The sequence below is a fragment of the Phocoena phocoena genome, chromosome 12 (genome assembly GCF_963924675.1).
Source record: "Phocoena phocoena chromosome 12, mPhoPho1.1, whole genome shotgun sequence".
Classification (NCBI taxonomy): domain Eukaryota; kingdom Metazoa; phylum Chordata; class Mammalia; order Artiodactyla; family Phocoenidae; genus Phocoena; species Phocoena phocoena.
This window is the reverse complement of record NC_089230.1, coordinates 13,567,004-13,585,520: the sequence shown is the minus strand read 5'-3', so window position 1 is coordinate 13,585,520 and position 18,517 is coordinate 13,567,004. Positions and strand designations below refer to the sequence as shown.

The window sequence follows — 18,517 nt, the reverse complement described above, 5'->3', positions numbered from 1 at the left end:
ACTAAACTGATTCACTGAGAAGAATACATCACTTCCTTGGAATTCTTGCCAAAAATGTATAACCTCAATCTAATCATGGGAGAACATCACCCAAACCAAACTGAGAGATATTATGAAAAATAACTGCCTAGCGGTTATCATTAAGGTCATGAAAGACACAGAAAGCCAAGGTCATAGAATGGAAAAGACAAAGGAGCCACAACAATTAAAATGCAACGCATGTTATTGGATTGGATCCTGGAACAGAAATAAGACACTGGAGAAAAAAATGATGAAATTAGATTAATTTCTATGCTTTACTTAACAGTATCATACCAATTTTAATTTCCTTATTTGGTAGTTGTACTATGTACAAATAAGTCCCTCACATTAGAGGAAGCTGGCTGAAGTACAGACATGAAATCTCTGTGCCTTTTTTTTTTTTGCCACTCTTCTGTAAGTCTAAAATGATTTTACAATAATATTGCACATATATGTTGTATAGATTGCATGCAGTGTTTTTACCCAACAATCAACAATGAAAATATTAGTATGTCCATGCTTTCTTCTTGAAGTGTTTTGTTTTTGTTTCCCTCTTACCTTCCTTCCTTCCAGGAACTTGAGTGCCGTGCCAATGTTCGCCACAGCATGGATTCGCTTCATCCGGCGTCCTTGTTCACACGGCTATATAAAAGGGGGAAGGACAGGAATAAGTAAAAATGCACACATTAAAAAGACAGTTATAAACTCTGTTTAAAAGTGGATTCAGGGGCTTCCCTGGTGGCGCAGTGGTTGAGAGTCCGCCTGCCGATGCAGGGGACGCGGGTTCGTGCCCCGGTCCGGGAGGATCCCACATGCCGCGGAGCGGCTGGGCCCGTGAGCCATGGCCGCTGAGCCTGCGCGTCCGGAGCCTGTGCTCCGCAACGGGAGAGGCCACAACAGTGAGAGGCCCGCGTACCGCAAAAAAAAAAAAAAAAAAAAAAGTGGATTCAATATATACTTGAAGAATGTTCAAGAACAGCCGACATACTCAATTTCTATAAAGGTTAGCAGATACATAGAGGAGTGTTATCCCCACAGCACTTGGAAGTTGTATAATTTACTCAATAAATACATTCATTCTCAGCTTCTGAATGCACTTGCCCTTAAGGTTTCTGTATGCTTAAGGTTGGAAATTCACAAAATTCCTATGTTGTCTACTAAGACTGTTATTCCTGCAAGTTAGGAAGTATTTTTATGAAAAGTGCTCTTGGTGTGTGTGGAGGGAGGGCAGGAAATCTCTCCTTGCCTCTCCATTTTGTCATAAACTTAAAACTTCTCTAACAAATAAAGTCTTGGGCTTCCCTGGTGGCGCAGTGGTTGAGAGTCCGCCTGCCAGGTTCGTGCCCCGGTCCGGGAAGATCCCACATGCCGCGGAGCAGCTGGGCCCGTGAGTCATGGCCGCTGAGCCTGCGTGTCTGGAGCCTGTGCTCCGCAACGGGAGAGGCCACAACCGTGAGAAGCCCGCATACCGCAAAAAAATTAAAAAAATAAATTAAATAAAGTCTTAAAACAAGTATTCTTGGTCACTCACATTTCTTTGCAGTCATACTAACATGAAAGTTGCTGACAGTATTAGTGGCGTTTCTCTGTTTGAAGGACCAAAAAGCATGGCGCATATGAGCCAAGGTTAAAAAGGAGGAGTGCAAGAATGAAAATGTTCTTCGCAAAATAGTATGTTCTGGTACAAGGATACTAAGTTACTTGTGTTTGATTCAGCAAAATATAATAAATTAATAAATAATTTAATAAATAGAATAAAATAGTAAGTGCTACACTGTTCATTTTAAAACTCAAAATAATTTCAGTGAAGTTGATAACATTACATTTACGAGACCTAAGAGGATAACAGGTCCATGACTGCAGACTGGTCTCTTCTCTGTGGCACTAGAACTCTAAACAATCTCCCATTAGAGCTCAAAACTAAGTACCTTTTCATTTCCAGTTACAAGTGTAACAGGTAATTTTTTATGACATCATTTTAAACAAATATTTAAAATGTTTATCCTTTTCTTGCATGGCCCACTTATTTAGTTATTCGATTAATTATCTTTTATAATGGAAAAAGCACCTAGGAACCCGCAACTAAAACAAAGCCAGGACCCAGAAAGTAAGCACAAAAGCCACATCCCTCAATATTACCGTTCATTCCATCCCCCTGAAGTCCTACACCAGGGCAACCATCACCATAAACCCAGTCCACTGTTTTCCCTTTTACACAAATTCATTTCATTTATTGCATTCTTAAAAAGAATATTTATTTCAGTTCTTAGCTCTTATATAAAGAATATCTTTTGATACTTACTTTCCCACATAATAAGATTGCTAACATTCATCCACATTGTTTCCTGTCACTGTATTTCATTCATTTTGACAGCCATATACTGTGCCATTTATTTACTCTCCTTCTGATGTGAATCTGAATTATTTCCAGGTTATTCCTATGTGACCTGTGCTGATAGGTCATTCTTGTACATCCCACCCTTGGTACAAGTATAAAGAGTTTCTCTTGGATGTATACCTAACAGTGGAATTGCTGAGTCAGGGGGAATGTGACTTTTGAACTTCTAATCTAACTTTTCCAAAGTGTTTGTACTACTCACTCTTATCAGCAATACAAGAATAATCCTGTGGATACACATTTTGTCCAACACTTGATTTTGGTAGTTATCTTTAAAAAATTATTTTCAGTTGAATGTATATAACATGGTCTTTCATGGTTGTCTTCATTTGCACTGCCCTGCTCAACAATGGTGTGAACATCTCATCCTCTGTTCTTTGGCAAGTCTGTTTCTTTTTCTTTTTATTAATTTTTATTGGAGTATAGTTGCTCTACAATGCTGTGTTTGTTTCTGCTGTACAGCAAAGTGAATCAGCTCTACGTATACATATATCCCCTGTTTTTTGGATTTCCTTCCCATTTAGGTCACCACAGAGCACTGAGTAGAGTTCCCTGTGCTACACAGTAGGTTCTCATTAGTTATCTGTTTTATACACAGTAGTGTATATATGTCAATCCCAATCTCCCAATTCATCCCACCACCGGCCATGCCTTGGTATCCATATGCTTGTTCTCTACATCTGTGTCTCTATTTCTGCTTTGCAAATAAGTTCATCTGTACCATTTTTCTAGATTCCACATATAAGTGATATTATGCAATACATGCAAAAGCTTTTAAGTTTCATTAGGTTCCATTTGTTTACTTATTTATTTATTTTTAAACATCTTTATTGGAGTATAATTGCTTTACATTGTTATGTTAGTTGCTGCTGTATAACAAAGTGAATCAGCTATACGTATACACATATCCTCATATCCCCTCCCTCTTGCATCTCCCCCTCTCCCTCCCTCCCTGTCCCACCCCTCTAGGTGGTCACAAAGCACTGAGCTGATCCCCCTGTGCTATGCAGCTGCTTCCCACTAGCTATTTTACATTTGGTAGTGTATATATGTACATGCCACTCTCTGCCTTCATCCCAGCTTACTCTTCACCCTCCCCGTGTCCTCAAGTCCATTCTCTAAGTCTGCGTCTTTATTCTTGTCCTACCCCTAGGTTCTTCAGAACCTTTCTTTTTTTTTTTTTAGATTCCATATATATGTGTTAGCATACGGTGTTTTTCTCTTTCTGACTTACTTCACTCTGTATGACAGACTCTAGGTACATCCACCTCACTACAAATAACTCAATTTCGTCTCTTTTTATGGCTGAGTAATATTCCATTGTATATATGTGCCACATCTTCTTTATCCATTCATCTGTCGATGGACACTTAGGTTGCTTCCATGTCCTGACTATTAAATAGTGCTGCAATGAACATTGTGGTACATGACTCTTTTTGAATTATGGTTTTCTCAGGGTTTCTGCACAGCAAAGGAAACCATAAACAAGATGAAAAGACAACCCTCAGAATGGGAGAAAATATTTGCAAACGAAGCAACTGACAAAGGATTAATCTCCAAAATATACAAGCAGCTCATGCAGCTCAATATCAAAAAAACAAACAACCCAATCCAAAAATGGGCAGAAGACCTAAATAGACTTTTCTCCAAAGAAGGTATACAGATTGCCAACAAACACCTGAAAAGATGCTCAACATTACTAATCATTAGAGAAATGCAAATCAAAACTACTGTGACATATCACCTCGTACTGGTCAGAATGGCCATCATCAAAAAATCTGCAAACAGCAAATGCTGGAGAGGATGTGGAGAAAAGGGAACCCTCTTGCACTGTTGGTGGGAATGTAAATGGAGAACAGTATGGGGAGGTTCCTCCATTTGTTTATTTTTGTTTTTATTTCCATTACTCTAGGAGGTGGGTCAAAAAAGACCTTGCTGAGACTTATGTCAGAGTGTTGTGCCTATGTTTTCCTCTAAGAGTTATATAGTGTCCAGCCTTACATTTAGGTCTTTAATCTATTTTGAGCTTACTTTTGTGTATGGTGTTAGGGAGTGTTCTAATTTCATTCTTTTACATGTAGCTGTCCAGTTTTCTTGGTTTGTTTGTACTCATTGTTTTGAAGATGTACCTCATATATTCTTGATATAATCCTTTCTTAATCCTTTTTTAACCTGTATTGTGAATATCTTTGACCAATTTTTAACTTTTTTGTCACTTTCTTTAAAGTTTTTTGATTAAAAACTGTTTTGAATTTTAAAATAGTCAAAGGTAACAATCTTTTAGAGTTAATATTTTTTGCCTTATTTTTTTCCCTGTCCTGATGTCTCAGAGATATTCACCTATATTTTCTAAGAGTTTAAAGTATTTTTGCCATTAGGGCCTTTATCCATGTATATTTGATTTCTATAGAGGCCAAGAGATAAGGATCCAACTATACCTTTTTCTTGCTCTTCCATTTATTGAACCATCTTTCCTTCCCGGATCTGACATCCACCTCTGACATAAACTAAATTTCCATTCATGCCTTGGTCTGTTTCTCAACTCTATTGCATTAGTCAATATGCCCATCCCTGTATTAACACCACCCTATCTTATGTGATAAAGCTTCACTGTAAGACCTGATATCTAGTAAAGCAAATACCTTTTCTCTGCTTTTCTTCTTTGGCTGTATCCTGGCTAAAAGAGCAAGGTATAAACATCTATTGTATAGTTCTACCCCATATTTGCATCTATTTTAACACAACTGACCTACCTAATTAATACAGTGATCCTCCCTACCAGGCTACAAGCTCTTTGAGGGCACCAACCATACTTCATTCATCTTTGTTCTCCTCAGAGGGCAAAGGCAGTGCCTTATCCATAATAGAGACTCCAGATATGTTAGCTGAACAGTCAAAAGATAATGCCAAACCCAGCTGCAGACTTGAGTTCTACTCTCAATATATGACTGATGTTTAACAAAGTTACCTGGTGAACGTGCAGGGGCCTTCAATTTCCTAAGAATGCCCATGTGTACTTTTAAGTGGATTTTTAGGCTCCTCTTTTTTTTTTTTCTTTTGCGGTACGCGGGCCTCTCACTGTTGTGGCCTCTCCTGTTGCCGAGCACAGGCTTCAGACGTGCAGGCTCAGCGGCCATGGCTCACGGGCCCAGCCGCTCCGAGGCACGTGGGATCCTCCCGGACCGGGGCACGAACCCGTGTCCCCAGCATTGGCAGGCGGACTCTCAACCACTGCGCCACCAGGGAAGCGCTTTTAGGCTCCTCTTGAACGCAGAGTGTTAAGGAGTCTTTAATAATACTATACAGAAGGTTAACAAAATAGATAAATGAATTTCTCTGCAGTCCTTAAGCTCTATTCATATTGCTTCTATTATTTTTAATTTTTCTATGGAATTCTTCACATTCTTAAAAAAAATCCTAAGTATAAAATTAAATTTAGTGTTCCTATCTTTATGTGTGATTAAAGATATATAATCACCGATCCATTCAAAGAGTAAATGTTCTACAAATAATAATCAAAGGGCACAGAGAAATCCAAGAATAATAATCATAAAAACTTAAAACTTCCTAGCATCTGAAATAAAATCATAGACAAGAGAGTCACAATAGGTTATTAAGAGAAACTAAGATACTGAGAGTCCTCCCTTACCTTGAGATGCTGGTGGTAAAGGGAATACTAAGGTATTTGGCTGAATTTCCCAGATGATCATGGTCAAAGTCAGTCCTGGGCTATGTGAACCATGATGTTAAAGTATACTGCTCTTTAATAGAGTTGTACGTATGAGATTTCCCAAACACGCTAATGTTCCTGAGGGAAATGCTTTTGTTCACATTCTCTCTTTGAAAGCTCTACAAGAATGCCTAGGATACTCAGTCCTTTAAATGATGCTTTTCATCTTAATGTGGTCCTGAACCAAAATGTCTACATGTACAAAATTTAAATAACCATTGCGATGGTTTATTTATAATTTCAGAGTAATTTCATTTTATATAACTCAGAATCTTGAAGGGCTCAGTAAAAATAAATAATAAAGGTTAAATCAGAAACTGTCCTTCTGTGTCTCAGTTTTTCTACCTCTTAAATGAGAATATTGAGATTCTTTCTGAAATTGCTTCTAGCTTCCAGATCCTATCATTGTAAACACATCTAAATGAGTAGGGCACTTAAACAGAAGTAGGATTCTTGTATCAAAATATACGCTCTTTCTAGCATCACTTAACTTGGCAGGTAATGCCCACTGAGGTTTCTGTATACCGTTGGCCGAGTACAATGGCAGAATCATAATGACACTTAGAATGACAGGCTTCTTAAATACCCATTTGAATTGTAATGAAGGTTCCTTCAATTCAAGTAAATAGCTTAATTCAGGAGGGTATATGAAGATAGCCAGTTACAACAGGCCACCAAGGGAGTATATATTTCAGGTCGATGACTCCCACATCCTAATGTTAATCCAGTTTATTTAGCTCATGCATATATCTGTTTATTCCAAACTGGCTTTTCATATGTGTCTTCTTTGATTTCTCCCAATGTGGAGCCTGAGATAAGAACAGGGGTACATGCGAGTGACCGAGGAGGTGATCCCAGGTAGCAGGAGTGAGGATGCATGGCGAGTGAGACAGGGAAGGAGGAAAAATCAATAAATAATAATCAGTAATAGTACAATGTGCTACTAAGGGTCTCCACAATGGGCAACCATGGCTCAGTTCTGCTGGGGATCCAATGGGGCACTCTACCTCATGTGTGAAATAAACCTTGGAATCATCCCTCCTACAAAAGCCAGGCTGGAATTTTTATTCAGACTCCCATCCCGTTTGGGACCATTAACTCTCCCACACTTCAGGGCTGCCTTGCGCGCAACTTACAGCTTTGACAAAAGCCCTGAGGGCAGAAACCCAGAGACGGGCTGCCAGTGCTTGAGTTGAGATGCTGATGGAGGGTGTGGATCACGTCCACTCCTGCGGCTACTGGAATCAGAGGTGATCTGAGATGGTGCTGGGGGCACCAAAAGCATCAGCTATAATATGAATTCAAGTAGATAATGACTTACATAAAATTATTATTATCAGTTTGTATCTTCCCAGAACCAACTCTGTTACAAAAGCTATGGTGAAGGCTCCCCACAAGAAATGAACTGGAAATTTATGATCAGGCAAAAACACTTTTAAAAAAATCAATTAGGGCTTCCGTGGTGGCGCAGTGGTTGAGAGTCCGCCTGCCGATGCAGGGGACACGGGTTCGTGCCCCGGTCCGGGAGGATCCCACATGCTGCAGAGTGGCTGGGCCCGTGAGCCATGGCCGCTGGGCCTGCGTGTCCGGAGCCTGTGCTCCGTGGCGGGAGAGGCCACAGCAGTGAGAAGCCCGCGTACCACAAAACAAACAAACAAACAAACAAAAATCAATTATCCAAGTAATAATGACTGTCTAGCTCTTTGTCATGATGCAACAGATTAAGAAAAAGTAAGTACCCCCAATTTTGGACCCCATGTCTAGTGTATTATACAACATTCTGAAGATTATTTCCTGAGAGCCTTTTAAAAATTATGGTAAACATCACATAAATAATCTATGTTTGCAAACTACTTACTTCTCTACTACTCTGAAATGAAAAACCGTAAGCCAGAAAGAAATATATATTTTATTATTCGAGTAATGTAGAAAAATAGATTTTATAGGTCACTGTCAATTTGTTTTTCACTCTGCTGGTTCCATTGAACTTAACAACAAATGATTCTGAACATGCTGTTCCTATTACAAACGACTGATGACAGAGAATGTCCATAAGCGGATGAAAAATGCCACGCTGATTTCAAGGCTTAATTTTCAACAACTATATAAATACACAGATATGGACCAACAATCCTTTCCAAATGGAAAGTAAGCACTTAAAGTGCATTAGATGTTAATTTCCAACAAATCTTCCTGGATGCCGTACAGATGCAGTAGTTAACCAGGACTGATTATCGATGAAGTTCTTTACTCTTACTTCTAGGATTACTACCACTATACATAACGTTTTAAATCTACTATAGGTGTGCAGGAATGAGAAAGGAAATTTATTCCTTGGTCCCAAAAGTGACAGATAGACTAGTGCCTCCTGTGTATTACTAACCGCAAAAGAGAAAAAATTTCTCTCACGTGGGTAGCACCCCTTATACTCCCAACTCCATAGCCCCCAAATTCCAAATGGGAACAGTTTGACAAGTCTGGTCACAGAAAACATCCTTACCAGTTTCTGCCCAGAGAGGACCTCCAGCAGAGCGAGCAGCTTCACACCATCTTTCATGTCTTCAAAAAGATCATCTACCACCATTGGGGGCTTCCGCTATAAAATAAAAAAATAAATAAATGCAAAAAATACTTCTCTTACTCTCTGTCAGACATTTGTTACTCACTGTGGCAAAATCTGAAGAAAAATGTCTAAATGCCAAAATCCTTTATTTGGGATATGGTTGGCAATTACCTTTTGATGGCTGCAAAGAGAAAAACGACCCTTGGGAGGTAAACTTCACATTCAAGAACCTCATGCTTGGGCTTTCACATACACACCAGTGTCTTTCTAGAAAGAGAGTTTTGACAAGAGTGGGATGGTGCGGGATAAGGGAAGGAAAAGAGGATACTATAAACATAAAAGATAAGAGAGAGGTTAAAGCAGGACGTAAACAGGGAACAGGTGGTACCCCAGATAAACTGGACCAACCTCCATACCTTCACCCTGATGAGCACATTACTGGGCTGAAGTAGGTGCCAAATTTCCTGGAACATTCCCTCCAGGGTAACCTCGTTAACTCAGTGACCTGCTGTGGGACCACTGTTAGAACAGCCAGAGGGACAGGTTGGACTTCCTGTGGGTTAGCTGGCCACGTCCGTTCTGTTGCACAAGCTGGCAAATCCAGCAAACCTCTCTCACAGCATGGCACTGAACCCAAAGGATCAAAAGCACAAGAGTACAGACTGATCAAGGCAAATCTATCACCACTACTGGAGAAATAGTCAAAGCCCATTTTCAACTCATGGAGGGTCTTTTGTTTTTTTATGAAGATTATGAAAATACTTAGTATACTAGAGTTCATGAAATCTTGAAATTAGGTATCTCTTGCCTCAGAAGAAAGTAAAAAGGCGATGATGTCAAAGTTGGTGGTCAACAGTAATTAGGTGCCCTCAGATTTCTCACAGAATATGAATTTTAAAAAATTTATAGGGCTTCCCTGGTGGTGCACTGGTTGACAGTCCGCCTGCCGATGCAGGGGACACGGGTTCATGCCCCGGTCCGGGAAGATCCCACATGCCGTGGAGCGGCTAGGCCTGTGAGACATGGCCCCTGAGCCTGCACGTCCGGAGCCTGTGCTCCGCAACGGGAGAGGCCACAACAGTGAGAGGCCCGTGTACCGCAAAAAAAAAAAAATTTATAACCTGGATCAAGCTCTGTAGTTTTCTAATTCTCACTGAACATGCTAAAGGCCTAATGCTGTCTACTTGACTTTCAATTGCCTTTCTTTCTATCAAGAAAGAGAAAGGAAGAAAGGAAGGGAGGGAGGGAGGAAGGAACGAAAGAAAGAAAGAGAGAGAGAGAGAGAAAGAAAGAAAGAAAGAAGGAAGGAAGGAAGGGAGGGAGGGAGGAAGGAATGAAAGAAAGAAAGAGAGAGAGAAAGAAAGAAAGAAAGAAGGAAGGAAGGAAGGAAGGAAGGAAGAAAGAAAGAAAGAAAGAAAGAAAGAAAGAAAGAAAGAAAGAAAGAAAGAAAGAAAGAGAAAGAAAGAAGGAAGGAAAGAAAGAAAGAAAGAGAAGGAAGGAAAGAAAGAAGGAAGGAAGGAATGAAAGGAAGAAGGAAAGAAAGAAAGAAGGAAGGAAGGAAGGAAGGAAAGAAAGAAAGAAAGAAAGAAAGAAAGCAAGAAAGAAAGTGTAGAGATATTTAATCACCAAATGTTTTACTGAAATGTGACTTTCTCTACCCATTGATATGGCACATTTATATTTCTCTTATGACTTCATGAATTACTGTCTCTGAATGGTATAATTCTAATTGTGAATGCATTTTTTTTCTCTTTATAAAATGAACAGCTGAATACATTTTGTTCTCATGCTGCAAAATACATGTTCAAAAATAAGTTTTCATTTTCAAGCTTTCTCTTTTAAATTCCACTATTCACACTTACTATTTATACACCAAAAACTTAATAGTGACTTTATATTCTAAGCATATAAATAAAATTATTCAGAATAAAATGAGGCTTTACAATGCAAAATATTTGATGTGATAAGAATAAAAATTATTGTATTAGCTGTATATAATCATTAAAAATATGATCTATTTCTCTTTCAAAATGTCCATTTGTATCCTAATAATACAAATACAGTGGAATAATGAGGGGAAAAGTTAATAAATATATGATGTATTCTGTGAACAAATACAAATGACATTTTTCATATATTGTGTTAACCTGAAAATATATTTTAAAAATTAAACAAAGCAGGGAATTTTCATTAAATAATAAAGAGAACAAGAAATTGGACACCAAAAAAAAAAAAAAACACGATAAATTGCATCCATCCATCCATTCTGACTTTAAACGTACACAGGTCTCTACCACTTTGCAGAACATTCTCTCTCGACCCCGTTCTGCCCCTCATGTGTGATCTCTTGCATTCCTACTTGTGGTTCACGTGCTCTCTGCCCCTCTAGCCACTCCTAGAAGTGGCCTCTAGGTCAGCTCTGACCGCTGAACAAGTCAGTAGCCCATCAGTCCCTCTGCACTGGACATTGTTGCTACCAACTTCTCCTTGAGCTGTTCCTCCCCAAACTTCTTCGATCAGCCTGCCTGGTTCACAGGTTTCTTCTTCTCTCTCTCTCCTTTCTTCCTAACTGTAGCCATTCACCAAATTCAATCCTGACTCCTCCGTTCTTTACGAAATTTTGTCTGGATAGATGTGACCCTTTTTTTTTTTGCGGTACATGGGCCTCTCACTGTTGTGGCCTCTCCCGTTGCGGAGCACAGCCTCCGGACGCGCAGGCTCAGCGGCCATGGCTCAAGGGCCTAGCTGCTCCGGGGCATGTGGGATCTTCCCGGACCGGAGCACGAACCCGCGTCCCCTGCATCGGCAGGTGGACTCTCAACCACTGCGCCACCAGGGAAGCCCTAGATGTGACTCTTGAATCCTTCCTTGCAGGTAAGTGTTCTTTCTTAAACATTGTTGAGCACATGGCAGGCACTCAACATACATTGCTGACTGACTGAATGAATGAATGAAGTTTTGTAAAAACAAAAAAAATTACCTTTGCAGTCCCTATGCCCGTATTAATGGTTTTTAAAATGTAGTACATATATATGATGGGTAAAGAAAAATGTTCTCCAGGTTCTAGGCAATCACAGGCTACAGCACAACACATAGAAGCATCTTGCTTCTGAATGTCTTGTTCACAGTAGAAACTCATTAAAAACTTGTTGAAGGAATGAGTTCCTAGTCTGTGTATGGGAAAAAAAGAATAGGTAGTTTTTATTTCAAGAACAGAGATGCCTAGAATAGTCTCACTTTCCTCTTTTCCCATTTAGCAAATTCCTGGTCAGTTTTTATGACTGAGCTCTTAGGTAATCTTTTCCAGTTTTCCGACTAGAATTAAATTACTTATTCTGTCTTAAGTGCATTTGTTCTGATTATAATGACCGCATTGCATTATAGTTATTTATAAAGTTGTATGCCCAGGAATTCAGATCATGGGACTTCTGGAGGACAAGGAAGTTGAATACATCTTTAAATACATAATACTAGGCACAGTGCTTAGCACTAGTTGGTAGCAAACATGTAGATATCTCAACAGATATGTGATGCTTATTTGCAGATACCTTTTGGAATCTTGGAGAGATGTACACAAATAAGGACATGAGGCAAAAATTTCTCTTTTTATAGGAAATATGAGTTGCTTCTGAAAAATTTTTCGCCAGTATCTTCCTACACAAAGTAAAGAGATGTAGTCTGATGGCTATTAGCAGACTAAATAGAAATTGGAGAAAATATTCTTCTTTAAAATAAAAATGTTTATGTAATTAGTAATATGCAGCTATTGTATTTTTAACACTCTGAATTATAGAACCCAGCATGTAATAAATTCTTGACTTACTACCTCAACCAGTAAAAGAGGAAGAAAATAAGCCTCTGGCCACCTTTCCTGCAAAGAGCTAGCAAAAGTGAATACTAGGGCTTCCCTGGTGGCACAGCTGTTAAGAATCTTCCTGTCAATGCAGGGTACATGGGCTCGAGCCCTGGTCCGGGAAGATCCCACATGCCATGGAGCAACTAAGCCCATGCAACACAACTACTAAGCCTGTGCTCTAGAGCCCGTGCACCACAACTACTGAGCCCGCATGCCACAACTACTGAAGCCCGCGTGCTTAGAGCCCATGCTCCGCAACAAGAGAAGCCACCGCAATGAGAGGCCTGCACACGGCAACAAAGAGTAGCCCCTGCTCGCCACAACTAGAGAAAGCCCGCAGGCAGCAACAAAGACCCAGTGCAGCCAAAAATAAATAAAAATTAATTAATTAAAAGTGAAAACTAGAGAATGATCTTTATTTTTCCACAAGTTCTATCCAATTGTACATAATGTAAATATTGTGTAAACCACTTTATCAAAACACTTTATCAAAAATTACACCAGAATAAGAAAAGTCCTAGTAATTATTGGACAAGTTTTGCTTTCTCATTTTGTATAAAGTACTGTTTACATATAGCAAGTGATCAACTAGAGGGGGCCTTTACTATTGTGACAGCATCGCATTTATTTTTTGAAACAATATTTTGTTTTGTTTTGTTTTGCAGTACGCAGGCCTCTCACTGTTGTGGCCTCTCCCGTTGCAGAGCACAGGCTCCGGACGCGCAGGCTCAGCGGCCATGGCTCACGGGTCCAGCCGCTCCACGGCATGTGGGATCTTCCCGGACCGGGGCACGAACCGGTGTCCCCTGCATCGGCAGGCGGACTCTCAACCACTGCGCCACCAGGGAAGCCCAATTTTTTGAAACAATGTTTTAAAAGAAAACCTTTCATCTAAAATGCCTCTCCTGTCATATATATATATATTCACAACATCAATCTGATTACTTGGCAGGATTCAGGTCATGATGCTGGAGGGCAAAAGGAAGAGTTAGAAATGAGGGTAATTCACTGGAGCCTGAGTTAATGGAAAATAAAGATAATGTGGTTTATTCCGACAGCTTGAGAATTTGCAGTTTCAAGTACTAGACAGAAATCTATTGGGCACTGTTTAAGACCTCAGCTATCTATTTTTTATTAAGATAAAATTATGATAAGCTCTTTCTTTTGCACAGTATTTGGAAGAATTCAATTCTTGGCCCTGTGAATCACATTTAGATATTCTACAGATACGCATGCTGAATCTGAGATGCTCAAAGAGTGGAATGTCCTGACTGAGTGAGGGGAGAGGAAGATGGAGAAAAGGAGAGAGAAAGAGGTACTTGGCTTCTGTGGCTACTCCCTTCTAGAAACCCTTCTCAAACTAGGTTTAAGCCCTAAATTCTGGCTGTCAAGAGTATTGCCTGGTCTAAAGTCTCTAGAAACTCAGGGAAAATGCACATGCCTGGCAATGACCTTGGTAGTTAACTTAAGAGTGGAATAGATCTCATAGAGTTTTGTTTCCTGTGTTTTTTCTCCTCCCCCTTTATTTTTACAGTCCTTTTAACACCACATAATGAGATTCATTCCCTTTCTCTTAGGACTTAAATGGGATCAAATGTTTCTCCTTGAACTTTATGAAATCTAAGAAAGCACAGATATTTTTGGCATAATTTTTACTGACCATTTCCTGTATTTGGGAAAAATAATCCATTCTTTAACATTGTGTGTGTGTGAATAACTTGTGTCACTTTACTAGTTCATAAGTACCAATACATGTTTAATGCTTATCCACCATCTACTTTCATATTTTCATTCATATAAGATGACCATGTTTGCTATACAACATGCTGATTTTATGTCCCTACAAAGAACTGCAACACTCAGGAGAAAAGGATTATGAGGATAATTTTGATGAAAAAAGGCATAACTATTTGGCATGAAATGAAAATTTAAGGAATTCTCACATCTTAAAACTATATAGAAATGATAATAGCCATTCTGACAGGTGTGAGGTGATATCTCATTGTGGTTTTGATTTGCATTTCCCCAATGATCAGCAATGTTGGGCATTTTTTCATGTGCCTGTTGGCCACCTGTATGTCTTTCCTGGGAAAATATCTATTCAGATCCTCTGCTCATTCTTCAATAGCATTTTGTTTGTTTTTTTGATATTGAGTTGCATGAGTTCTTTGTATAATTTGGACATTAACCCACTATCAGATTTGCAAATATCTTCTCCCATTCAGTAGGCAGCCTTTTCATTTTATTGTTAGTTTCCTTCGCTGTACAAAAGCTTTTTAGTTTGATGTAGTCCTAGTTGTTTACTTTTGCTTTTGTTTCCCTTGCTTGAGGAGACATATCCAAAAAAAAAAAAATTACTAAGATTGATGTCAAAGAGCGTATTGCCTATGTTTTCTTCCAGAAGTTTTATGGTTTCAAGTCTTACATTTAAGTCTTTAATCCATTTTGGATTTATTTCTGTGTATGATATGAGAAAGAAGTCCAGTTTGATTTTTTTTGCATGTAGCTGTCCAGTTTTCTCAACACCATTTACTGAAGTGGCTGTCTTTTCCACATTGTATATCCTCACCTCCTTTATCATAGATTAACGGCCCATATACATGTGGGTTCATTTATGGGCTCTATATTCTTTTCTATTAATCTATATGTCTGTTTTTGTGCCAGTACCATACTGTTTTGATTACTGTAGTTTCACAGTATAGTTTGAAATCAGGGAGTATGCCGCCTTCAGGTTTGTTGTTCTTTCTCAGGACTGTTTGGGCTATTTGGGGTCTTTTGTGTTTCCATACAGATTTTAGAATTGTTATATTTTGTGCCCAGCAATAGATGAATGGATAAAGAAGATATGGTATACAATGGAATATTACTCAGCCATAAAAAGAGTGAAATCTTGCCATTTAAGACAACATGATGGGTGGACCTAGAGGATATTATGATGAGTGAAATAACTCAGACAGAGAAAGACAGATACAGTATGATTTCACTTATAAGTGGAATCTAAAAAAACAAAACAAATGAACAAACGTAACAAAACAGAAACAGACTCCAAGATAGAGAGAAAAAACAGGTAGTTGCCAGAGGCAAGGGGGTTGTTGGCAGGAGAAAAATAGGTGAGGGTGATTAAGAGCTACAAACTTCCAGTTACAAAATAAATGAGTCATAGGTATGAAATATACAGTGTGAGGAATATAGTCAGTAACTGTGTAATGTCTTCTTATGGTGACAGTAACTAGACTTATTGTTGTGATCATTTTGAAATGTATAGAAATATGGAATCACTATGTTGTATATCAGGAACTAACAACGCTGTAGGTCAATGATACTTCAAAAACAAAAGAACAAACTCATAGAAAAAGAGATCAGATTTTTTGGTTTTCTCAAGAGGACTTAGCCCTGGAGGAGCCTGGGAGCAGCAGCAGTTGTTGCTCCTCGTGAGGGTTCAGGCAGCCCACAGCTGTGGCGGGTCTCCAGAATCTGAGGTCAAGGACAACTAAAGGCAGGGCTGTGGATGGGCCAGCAGGTCCATCGGGCAGGGGACAAGGTTGTGGCAGTTCAGCAGGAGGCAGGGTCCTACTCTGGTCCAGCTGTCTAGGAAGAGCTGCTGACCTGGAAGAGGGAGGGAACCTGCGCCGCAGAGGTGGGGGGGCGTGAATTGGATGAAGCTGGTTGAAAAGTACAAACTTCCAGTTATAAGATAAACAAGTACTAGGGATTTAATGTACAACATGATAAATACCAGTAACACTGCTGTTTGTTATATACGAAAGTTCAGAGAGTAAATCCGAAGAGTTCTCACAAGGAAAAAATTTTTTTTCTATTTGTCTAATGTTGTAGCTATAGGAGATGAGGGATGTTCACTAAACGTATCATGATGTGTATAAGTCAAATCGTCATGCTGTACACCTTACACAGCTATATGTCAACTGTCTCTATAACACTGGAAGAAAATAAATCAGTGAAAAAACTACATAGAAATGAAAATGTTGGTGCATAAAGTAAATATGACAAAGTAGTCACTATTATAGACTACATATATGAACTCCAATATGTACTAGATGTTTGTGGCTTAGATATTTACACATTATATATAATTTAGTAGGTGTTTTAATAGAAATGAAAGGAAGAAGCAAAGACGGAGAATGGAAAGGGTAGGAAAGAATGAATGAGACGTTGTTGAACATCTCAATGCTAAGGGATTGTACGTGTCACCTCACTCAATATTCATAACCACCACATATGGGGGTATCACCCCCTCTTTAAAAGCAAGGAATCTGAATCTCAGAGAGGTCAAACCATTGGCCTAGATCGCACCCCTACTAAGTGACTAGGTTTGAGCCCAGGTTTATTATACTTTGAGCCACCTTGTTAGAAAGCTTAGTATAAAATTATAGGTATTAGCATTTTTTTCTGAATACACAAACCTATAAATGTGATTTTTATTTAACATCAATATGAAAAGTATTAACTAATCAGCTAAGGTGCCTGCCACTCTACTAGGAACAAAATATTTATTAACAAAAAGCCACTTTTATATGAATGGATATAAGAAAGACTAAAAATAATAGTAGGATATAAGAAAGACTAAAAATAATAGAAGCACATGTATATAAATATACATTGGAATAGACACGAATCATCCCAGCTCACACCATGTCCCCCTGTGGTCATGTCTGTGCTACACCCTCATCGTTTGTTAACTGAGTGACCCGAGCTGGGCCCATCACATTCTCTACTTGGATCTAGAAGATGGCTGGAACCAAGTTGTCACATGGCAATGACCTAAGGACAAGTGACATCAGGTCCTGCTGCTGAGACCCCAAGAGCCACTCTCCCTGCCTGGGTTAGTCAGTGTGTCAGGGGTCCCCAAGACATTCCTTAGCTTGATGGCTCTCAAGATGGACTCAGGGGACCTAGAAAAGCTGCTATACTCATGGTTACAGCTTACTACAGTGAAAGGACACATTAAAATCAGCAAAGGGAAAAGGCACACAGAACAAAGTCCAGGAGGAACCAAACGAGAGCTTCCAGTGCGGAGTAACTGGTTCCCCTCCAGTGGATGTGCACAAGGACATGCTGACTTTCCCCAGCAACGGTGTAAAGCATTGCCAACGAGGAGAGCACACCTGAACCTTGACGCCGGGCTTTTATCTGGAGTCTGTCATGTAGACATGTGGCACCTGCCTAACTGACCTCAGCTACTCAGTCTTGTCTTCCCCTGTCCCTATCCCCAGCAAAAACAGGTGTTCACTGTACAACTCATTAAGATCAATTGATTTTATCAAGTAGTATAGCATGGCCCCAGGCCTCAGGCATACAAAACACCTCTATCAGGTAGAATATTCCAAGTGCCCAGAGGTTATCTCCCAGAAGCCAGTCAAGGACCATTCTTAAAGGCAAGTCTTTATTTGGAAAGTGCAGGGTTTGAGCAACCCAGGTCTGCTGAGTTAACCCCTTCCTGCCCGGTCAGAATTTCCTTCCATACCCTGAGGTGCTCTGTACCTTTTTACTAGATCTCGCTTCTTAGTTAAATCATTTAAAATCAATTTCATTCACTTGCAACAAAATAAAGCACAACTGACATGTGTGCCTCTTTTGTTATTACTTTGTAAACACTCTCCTGAACTTAACAATGTACATTTCAGTGCCCTCCCACTCCATGATGAGATTCCATAAGCCGATCAAAAATAAATGCAGTCATTTTTTAACATCTTTATTGGAGTATAATTGCTTTATAATGGTGTGTTAGTTTCTGCTTTATAATGAAGTGAGTCAGCTATATATATATCCCCATATCTCCTCCCTCTTGCTTCTCCCTCCCACCCTCCTTATCCCACCCCTCTAGGTGGACACAAAACACCTAGCTGATCTCCCTGTGCTATGCACCTGCTTCCCACTAGCTATCTATTTTACATTTGGCGGTGTATATATGTCCACGCCACTCTCTCGCTT

The 18,517-nt window shown here is 39.5% G+C and overlaps 1 protein-coding gene across 1 annotated transcript in view; it reads right to left on the bottom strand.

The window, feature by feature from the left end:
• LOC136132225 (nesprin-1-like) overlaps positions 1-18,517 on the bottom strand; it is a 144,321-nt gene that overhangs the window by 112,322 nt on the left and 13,482 nt on the right. The window contains exons 2-3 of the mRNA XM_065889127.1: positions 8,650-8,745; positions 580-663 (exon numbers count right to left, since the gene is read on the bottom strand). Of these exons, the coding sequence (XP_065745199.1) occupies positions 580-663; positions 8,650-8,733 (168 nt within the window). The 5' untranslated portion in view covers positions 8,734-8,745. The remainder of the gene's footprint in view (positions 1-579; positions 664-8,649; positions 8,746-18,517) is intronic.